Source organism: Brachyistius frenatus, unplaced genomic scaffold (genome assembly GCF_029030835.1).
Source record: "Brachyistius frenatus isolate BFR_SWC_R1_liver_20210118 unplaced genomic scaffold, ASM2903083v1 Contig_24, whole genome shotgun sequence".
Classification (NCBI taxonomy): Eukaryota; Metazoa; Chordata; class Actinopteri; family Embiotocidae; genus Brachyistius; species Brachyistius frenatus.
In genome coordinates this window covers 5,024,658-5,034,188 of record NW_027210623.1, presented here as the reverse complement: position 1 = coordinate 5,034,188, position 9,531 = coordinate 5,024,658, and the positions used below count along the sequence as shown (strand labels likewise).

At 40.5% G+C, this 9,531-nt stretch overlaps 1 protein-coding gene across 2 annotated transcripts; it reads left to right on the top strand.

Moving 5' to 3' along the window:
* Positions 1-904: 904 nt before the first annotated feature.
* vegfd (vascular endothelial growth factor D) lies at positions 905-6,485 on the top strand. 2 transcript variants are annotated; one of them, XM_069697882.1, is made up of 8 exons: positions 905-1,939; positions 3,706-3,919; positions 4,013-4,133; positions 4,421-4,490; positions 4,725-4,852; positions 4,926-5,041; positions 5,428-5,593; positions 6,047-6,485. In XM_069697882.1, exons 1-8 carry the CDS (start codon positions 1,826-1,828, stop codon positions 6,063-6,065), a joined length of 948 nt encoding a protein of 315 aa, XP_069553983.1. In that variant the 5' UTR covers positions 905-1,825; the 3' UTR covers positions 6,066-6,485. The 2 variants fall into 2 exon arrangements, with proteins under 2 accessions (XP_069553983.1, XP_069553982.1); XM_069697881.1 differs by having other exon boundaries at positions 3,703-3,919.
* Positions 6,486-9,531: the final 3,046 nt, after the last annotated feature.

Here is a 9,531-nt window from a genome sequence, read left to right as displayed (position 1 = left end):
CTTATGTGACATTACCAAAGTAAAATTGTTTTAGCACAAACCATGATGACTTTCTTGAACCAAACCATGTATTTTTTGGAGCCTAAACCTCAGTCACCTGCTCATGTGTGAGACCAAAGGACACTTTGTGTGGATCTCTGAGATGCCAGCTTTGACAAAAAGGCAGAATTTGACATTATGGGAGGAGAATGGGTTGTTTTAACTTGTTACATGTCTAAATGCTTCATGAGGGAGTGGATGACGAAACCTCTTGTTGACATTGCTACAACTGTTCGTATTGTGCCTTGTAACTCTATTTCTATTGTTTATTGTTGGGATATTTCTGCACCCTCGCTCCGAGTATTTCGTTTACTGTTGTTGAAATCATCAAAGTGGCAGCAGAGTGATGTTGCTCCATTGACAGATGTGGTTCTTAGATGTCTATTCTCTGCCAATGTGCAAGAAATGTTTTCCACCAATACCAAGAACTCAGTTTACACAGCTCTATAAACCTTCGATAGCTATTACATACAAATTACAATCAGCAAGCTAAGTAATTCAATGCAACGTAAATGTATTGTATTTTAAGTAAATATAAAGGTTCCACAAATACTTTGATGTCTGATATGTATAATATCACATGACCTCAATCCCCAAAACCTACGTAGACTACATTATTGTATTTGCGTGATCAATAATTAAAATAAATCAGCAATCAGGCTTGCATACAAATTATGAATATTGTTCATTTCCTTCATTATGTATGTTCCCAGCAGACTGTGTCCTGAGTCAAATGGCCCTGGATGGGCCTGAGTGGGTGGAGTGTCCGTGGGACAGGGGTGGTGCTGGCATCTTATTTCCTCTGACACGTTACAGAGGTCTGGATCACATTTAAAACACATGTTACTGCTCTCTGGTTGTGTGCGGTTTGGCAACCCCAGAAGGAAGGACACTGTTAGGGGATTTAACACTCGGGGGACTTGATCACTTGACAAACGGACATTAAAAAGGGAAAACAGGAACACAAGCAAATAAAAAGGCGCACTTTAAGGCAGCAGGACAAGCAGCAGACCAAGACAAGTCTCTGTAGCTTTTTCAGAATTAGCCCAGATTTTAGAGGAAGTAATTGTTTGGCTACTTTTGATACTCAAGGCCACAGAGAAGCCACAGCAGGATCCAGAGAAATTAAGAGTGACTGTAGGGAAGTTTACAGAGCCTACAAATATTGGAACCGCTGAAATTAGAAATTTAGAGAAGCCAGAAGTTTGAACACAAAGGAGTTTGTTCAGATCATCCAGCTACAAGCCTGGGAATATCTCAGAGGCCTTTAAACCATTTGGACACAAGAGAGTGTGCTGATAAGACGTCTTCAAGAGAATCTTTTTTTCTGAGGTAATTGGCATCCTCTGACTTTTAGTAGCCTCATTATTTACCTGGACATCTCAGGTTCTGCATCAAAGTTTTTAGCAGTAAGAGGTGTGTGTTTTAAAGCCCCCTCTCCATTTGGCTGGCGGGTGTCTGGACTGCTGTGACAGGTTACGTCTGGCTCTCTCTCTCACACACACACACACACACACACACACACACACACACACACACACACACACACACACACACACACACACACACACACACACACACACACACACACACACACACACACACACACACACTCTACTGTGCAGCTGGAAGATCAAGAGTTTGTGTTGCACAAACCTGCACAGAGAAGACTGAGTGTGTGTGGTCTGAGGGACTCAGCTGGTCTGGGAAACGGAGTCAGAGCGGCAGCCAGCTCCAAGTTCTTTTTGGAGACAAGTTGCTTCTCAGAGCGAGCAAGAGTCGAGGGATGATGATGAAGATGAAACAGACTCTGTGCAGGATCTCTTGCTTGGTGACTCTGGTGGTGGAGCTCAGCTGGATAAATGTGGGCCACAGCATGCACAGGGAGGGAGGAAGCAGGGTAAGTGTGGCATGAAGCTTTATGTCTGATGTGGCAATGTGAGAAGCCTCTTGCAAATCACTGCTTTTTGTAGTTGATTTTTGAGTACAGATTTGTTTGTCTTATATGGTTAAACCTCTGCGTTTTGTGTAGCTTCTTTCTTTCGTTTGCTCATTATCTCATAAATCTCACTTGAGCATGTTGCTGCCACTTGCAGTTCTCACACGTGTTCGCCATGTTCTCACTGAAACTAAAACTGACAGTAATCATGTGTCTTGCATGTGGCTTGAGAGCGGAAATGTACGTCAGAATAGTATGTGTCGACACTCCTCTCCTCTCTTGTCCTTAAATACATGTTCTTGATCTAGCTGTCATTCATCTTCATCGTTTTTATCTCTCTCCATCCACCCTCTATGTAAACTACAAACATTTTTACCTCCCTTTCAAGTCCTGTCATCCCTCTCTCAGGGACTCTCACCCTCTGGTTCTCATTAGAGGGTCTTTCTGGTACAAATTGAGGAAAGGGAAACCTCCCCATCTTCTGTTGTTTTTTTCTCTGATTTAAGTGGAAGCAGTCAGCTAAGAAAGTCTGCCCCACCCTCTGCTTTGTAACACACTGAACACATCAGAGGTCTTAAATCGTTACAGTTGGCCGGAGGAAATGAAGCAAAGATTGTGCAGTCCATGACTCGTCTCTGCCGTGCCTCCACCCCAGTTGTGGCGCTACCATCTGGTATCAGGCTCCAGCTTTTCCCGCCTCAAAAATGAGCCTGGGAAGTCCTCCCAATCTCAGATATTTCCTATCCGTCAATGTCTATTAACATTTTAACAAGTTAAAAACCAAACCAAGTCGCCTGTTTGACTCCATTTCATAACACGTCTTATCGAATCTACACAGATTCAATTCATTCTGCTTCCAATTGGTTTCGCTTCATGTCACCATGAGAACTTTGCCCTTCTGTGTTAGCATGACATGTGATTTTACGGCTCTTCCTACCCCTGACTCACAGCTCTGCCACGCTGTATGGAGAGATGCCAAGGCTAATCTGATCCTGTACTTTAAACTGTTAAAATGTGCACTATGTGCATGTGCACATCCAGCACGTGCTTTTACGGTAATGGCACTGTTGCCTCCTCTTAAAGTGAATGCGGGTTGTTTCATTTACTGAGGCTCTATTTGTTTAAGCTGCTGTGGGTTTAAATCCGCCTGCATGTCATCCCTCTAAAAGTGTAGGGTCACGTGACTTCAGTATGAGTAAGAGACAGGGAGGAATAAAGGCAGACTGATGAACACATACAAGTTTGCTGCTGCAGCTGTCGATAATGTCACGCTGACTAAGCGCCAAATCTCAACACAAGTTATTTCACTTAATATAGTAAAGTTCTTACAACAGAAACTTATAACATTATAGAGAGGAACCCAACAATTCAATAATTCCTACGTGAGATAGCAGAGGAAAAGACATCCCTTTAACAGAACTTCCAAAAATCCCTTCCTGTTTACTAAAAAGCATTTCCCTGTGTCTTCTTACTGTCCAAATGTGTGAAATGTATTCAATAGTGCCCCAAAAATTCTGCAGAGGGATGAAAAAGATGTTTTGGATTATTGTCCTTTGACAAAGGATAGACAGTCGTGCATGTTTTCCAATAGGTCTTCACTAATCACTAACGTCACTAGATGAGAAATTATGTCGGTCCCAAAAATACAGAGTCCTCATATAAAATAAGGATTTTATTGTATTTAGGATAATGTGAGCCTTTAAAATGACTGAGTGGGATCCCAGCAGATGATGAAGCAGTGGGAACGGAAGGTGCGGTTGTCCTCCAGCCTGGATGAGCTGCTGAGACTCGCAGACTTCCCTGACTGGAAGTTGTGGAAGTGTCGTCTGAGGCTCAGGCAGCCAGAGACTCAGACGGAGAGCCTCTCCTCTCCACCTTCACTGGGGTCGCACCGCTCCACGCGCTACGCTGCCGAATCTTACAGCCTGGAGATACTTAAAGGTTGGATCAAACATACAGTACATGTTAATGTGTAAATCTGCAAACGGTCAGTAGGTTTGATGTGGTTGTGAACACTGTGATTTTCCTGTTCAGCCATAGATGAGGAGTGGCAGCGTACTCAGTGCATGCCCAGGGAAACGTGCGTCGACGTGGCCAAGGAGCTCAGTACCGAGCCGTCAATGTTCTTCAAGCCACCCTGTGTGTCTGTCCACAGGTTTGTTTACCATGAAACCAGATCCAGAACTTAAACACTTCACCAGGCTTGAAGCTCTGGCATCATCATGACACTTCCCAAATACTCAAGCTGTCAACACTATTTCTACATCAGTTACCAGCCTGTCAGTCATGGAGCGGGGTGTTTTTTTTTTCTACACATATATAAACATTCTATTTGACCTCTGACCTCGAATGATCTTTTAAACTTAAAGAACTATTCTAAAACAGGAAACAGTAGAACCATGTTATGTTCATTGTTTTATGTTATTGGTTTCCTACTAATAGGTGTAGCGGTTGCTGCAATCAAGAGGGCGTCACCTGCAGAAACACAACTACTGTGTATGTCAATAAAACTGTGAGTGACCAGATCTCACATGATACATGGGTATTATTCTCAGTTAGTCTTTTTTCTGAGGGTTCATGTTTTTCAACAGCACTATCTGTGTGTGTGTGTGTGTGTGTGTGTGTGTGTGTGTGTGTGTGTGTGTGTGTGTGTGTGTGTGTGTGTGTGTGTGTGTGTGTGTGTGTGTGTGTGTGTGTGTGTGTGTGTGTGTGTGTGTGTGTGTGTGTGTGTGATTCCATACCTCAGGTCCTTAGTGTTATTCCCTTCAAGTTTGTACCAGAACCTGTGCTGATAAAAGTAGCGAACCATACAGAGTGCAGGTGCATGGAGCCCGCAATAATACGACGCAACGCTCAGCCTCACAGGAGCAGTGGGTGAGTCCAAAACCTCAGTCAATCTCCTTCAGTGTTTTTTTTACTGTGTTTTAACCGATTGGTTTATCGGCAGCTGCTCTCTGATGGGCCAGCTGTCGCAGGTCGAGGACTCCGGGAGACTTTGTGCCAGCGGGTTGATTTGGGATTGTTCAACAGACAGATGCATACCTTACCCTTCCAGTACACCAGGTGTGTGTGTGTGTGTGTGTGTGTGTGTGTGTGTGTGTGTGTGTGTGTGTGTGTGTGTGTGTGTGTGTGTGTGTGTGTGTGCGTGCGTGCGTGTGTGTGCGTGCGTGCGTGCGTGTGGCGGAAACATATGTTTGGCTTTTCATCTAGCAGCATTATTAGGTTTACATTTATGTTGATAAGCAACTTTTGGATGGATTGCTATGAGATTTAGTGCAGACACACAGATGAAAAGAGTTGAGGAGTGGGATGTAAAAGTCTCATTGACATGTTAACGTGTTAAATTGATCATACTGTAAGGTGATTATCAAAGTATGGCTAATTGACAATAGATTCCTGTACTTAAACTGTCTTTAAAAACAGCCTCATGATCATCTCTTTTCTCTCAGAGCTTCCACTCAGCTCATGGATGCCGGACTGTGAGATAGATGTAGAGCGCTGCGACTGTCTTCCCAGTCCTGAGCCAACTCTTCAGCCAAAACCGATCCATCCCTGTCAGTCCAACTCCTCCATCTGTGCCCACAAGCATCAACGTTTTGATCAAGCCTCGTGCAGGTAGACTCGGGGCGGGCTGTTATATAATGATCTGTTATTTGATTTGCAAACAATCTTCAAATATTCTAGTCTGGGCTCAAAAGAGACATAAGAACACATTAGACACACAAAAAATGCCATCTTTGTCTACATCCCCTTATCATTATTATACAATCCAGAAAAATGTAAATGTTGAGATGGGAGAATTTAGAAAACATCACACCAGTGATGGGAAATAGTTAAAGTGAGATAATGAAAAATAAAAGGATCCAGTCTCAGGCAGATGAAAGCTTATTCCCAGCAGCCACTCAGACATGCAGGAGGAACTGAATCAACAAAATGATCCGTTTCTCAGACTCCTGCTGAGTTCAGGTTCATCACTGGTGAAGGCTGGCAGGGAGGGTTAGAGGGTCACCTGAGCACTTAAACTTATGCATATTTTATGCCTCTAAATGATTCCTCTTTTATTCACAGATGCAGACGGCCCAAGTAGAAGTCCACTGGTGAAATAAATAACGACAACCTGCTCGCCAAGGGTGTTTGGAGGCAGAGAAAAAAGGCTCATAATTTATTTACAGTCCTATTTATGCTGATCACTTTAAATAATTATGATGATATTAACTCATGTGACCATGTTAATAGATTTTTTTTTAACATGCTTACTTGTTTCAATCAATGTGTAAAGTTTATGATTTGTACATTTGTTCATTGTGCACTGAATATGTAGTTTATATAAAAAGACTATTTTTATAATTTGAACCAGCTGTGAATGTTTCTTAACTTCTGCTGGACAGTTCACCAATATTCCAGTTTGTTCATTTTCATAAACTAATGTCCTGAAAAAAAGAGGACAGGAGTCACCTAAATGCTGGGTCTAAAACACAACTACTTAGAAATAAAAAGTTTAAAACGTGTTGCATTCTTCATTGACAAGGGCAGCTGAATTAATTTAATCATTTAAAGAATCAGGGCTGCTAAATTTTGCTGTAAAAAAATTTGGTTAAAGTGAACAACACTTACTAAGTAACGAAATATGTTGATCCTTTGATTCCAACTTTATATTATATGTATAAGGAAAAAAGATGAATTTACATCAAGTTTTTAGCTACATCATCTGAAATACAAATATGCAGAATCCGCATCACTGGAAAAAAAAAAAATAAAAAAAAATTAAACTGGTTTCTTCATCAAGTTCTAGTTTGTCATTTATGAAGGAGCTCAAAATGGAAACCGTGACACAACAACAATAGTAATAATAGCAATAAACTTTTTTTATACATCACTTTTCAAAACAAAATTACAAAGTGCTTTACATTGTATTTCCAGGATTAAAACATTACAGGGCTGAGGCAAGTAAAACCAGGCAGATATATTATTCTATATACGATATTATACTAATGAAGAAAAAAAAAATCTACTTTGGAAATGTTTAATTGTTTTGCAACATGAAATCAAAATGAATTAAATGTGGTTTGTTGTGATTGATCCAATAGAAAAAGATAATTTATTGTCCAAGTAAAAACTCCTGTATAAAGTAAGTTAAATAAAACACAACACATTTGTTTTCACCTTTAATTGGACACATTTAAACCGTGACTGATGCAGCTGATCGGTTTCAGAGTCACAGAACTAGTTAAATTGAGGTAATCTGTGAGCGATCAAGGGATTGATGCATGAATACATTTAAATATGTCGGACCGGTGAGTTTAGAGGGTTGTTAATACAATTTGGGAGGTGAACCTGATGCAGGCTGCTAGACACCTGCAACTTGGGGGGTAAGTTTTGTTTTTCAACAACACCATAGGCTTGAGTGTTCAGAGACCGACACAACTCTTGTTTTTTCCCCGGTGATTTTTATAGGGTATTGATTAATTTCATTTGTTTTGTTTTTTTTCAGATATTGGGGACTCATTGATGCACTAAAGCATTGCACGTGTTGCCTTACTAATAGGATCTGACAGTAAACCTACCTCTCGCTTTGAATAATGATTTCATATTTATTTCGTATTTGCTCCTCGGACCGTTTGACACCTCTGGGGCTGCAGGTGAAATAATTAGACTAAAATGTCCATACACGTCATGAAAATACATCTAATAATGAATTAATTTCATGAAATAGGCACGCGTAATTAGTCCGATCTTTCCGTGCACTTATGGTAAGGTGATACTTCGGCGACACGTTCACACAGGCGACGATGTTTTTGCACATCCTTCCATCATTTAGCAGCTGCAGATGTGCTGCTTTCAGTGTAGATTTTGTGTTTAACTTCATTTTAGGTTGCTCCTCGTTTTTAAAACAAGTCGCTTTGCTGTCAGAACACGTGTCCATGTTCGTGATTGTTCGGATGCTACAAACTCCTCCTCTTTTATGTGAACGAGCTCTGACCCGAAAGCAGAAAGCCCGAGTTAACAGAGAAAGCTGATAACCACCGTCGCACTGACGATTATCTCTGACTCAGAGTTTCCGCTTTGTTGAGCAGGTCAGACGTAGAAAGCCTGGTTACGTTGAACTTGCTTCGTAGTTCACCCCTCAGCCCAGCTGAGAAAATGTTTCTGGACTTGAAAAAAGGTTGTTTGCTCGTGATCCTGATGTAACCTGACAGCTTGATCAGTTTTGTAAAAGAAAAAAAAAATCAGTGTGCTGTTAGAGACCTGAACACATAGACTAAAGGCTGTAACTGCTGCCACAGTTGCAACTTCTGAATACTAAATAGGAGGGGGTAATTTTGGGGGAAAGCAAGTATTTAGTATTTTATATTTGACTAATTTTGATCACTCCATAGAGATCTGTTTGAGTGTTGACATCAACGTTTTTGTCCTTGCTGATCAGTGTAAAATAACATATTAAATCTAATTTGATTCAATGCTGGAAGACAATAAAACACACTTTTTATTAGGTGCTATAAAAGCAGCTGTTTTGCTGACATGAGATCTGCAGTGCTTTAGTGGCTGAGAATTTCTGTTAGGCATAGAGGATATAAACCAGCATCTCCAGACTGTATGTTTTGTGTTTTAAAAGAAGTATTTAAAAATGCAGGTAAAAACACATCTTCTCTAATAATGTTTAAATACCTCCAACACAAACGACAGCTTCTTAAAGACAGAATGGGCAGTAAATGAAGCCTCTCATTAAACAAGACAGCCCTGTGTAAATGTGCAAGATGTGTGTATTGATTTTTTTTTCCAGTCTGATGTACTTTCTTCTTCCAGCCATGCTGCTAATCTATAAGAAAGTGTGTTGTATATGTCCTTCCACCTTTTTCTTAGCATCAGAATCGACTTTGCACCCATCATATAAAGGTACACTGTTTGAACATCACTGTGTCTCAGAGCTCTGGTGGACATATTCATTAATGTGCCTTTGATTGTGAGAAGCTCTGCTGTGGCTGCTTGCACTAATAGCACCATCAAACTCATATCAGTGCTCCTGGCCTCCATGTAATAACATCCCAACCCCACCTTGAGGTGCCTTACAGGCTCTTACCAACATCACAATTAAAAGTGTCAGCAGCTGACAGATTTAAAGTTAAAAAGAGTTTTGTCTCCCCCTTGCTGCATTGTTTGTGTACTTCTGTTTACTCACTGATCTTCACTTTTATTCAGAGTAGGAACATCATTAGAAATCATGTTTTTTGTACTGTTTGTTGCAAACAATTTTGAGAGGAATGCCAGATTATATTACCTCCCTGATGAAACAGATTAAAATCCCTCTTGAAATTAAACTAATGAAACTCATGTAGGCATACAAAATATAGAAAATATGACTTGATATTATCCTCAGAGACTAATCGAAAAGCTAGAGATCATGATCTCTGTAAATATAGGGAATTTATACAAACAACAATCAATTAGTTCCCAGGAAGTAAAAAAAACAATAATAAAAAAAACAACAATTTAGCATTAGCGTTGAAAAATATGACTGCAGATTAGAAAACAGCTTTTGATATTAAAGAGAGTGC

What these genes read in the sequence shown, in the direction of transcription:
- vegfd (XM_069697881.1), top strand. Translation starts at nt 1,826, where the DNA reads ATGATGATGAAGATGAAACAGACTCTGTGCAGGATCTCTTGCTTGGTG. An exon ending in CCCTGTGTGTCTGTCCACAG is followed by an intron (nt 4,134 to 4,420) that starts GTTTGTTTACCA and finishes TCCTACTAATAG; the next exon opens with GTGTAGCGGTTGCTGCAATC. An exon ending in CAGCCTCACAGGAGCAGTGG is followed by an intron (nt 4,853 to 4,925) that starts GTGAGTCCAAAA and finishes GTTTATCGGCAG; the next exon opens with CTGCTCTCTGATGGGCCAGC.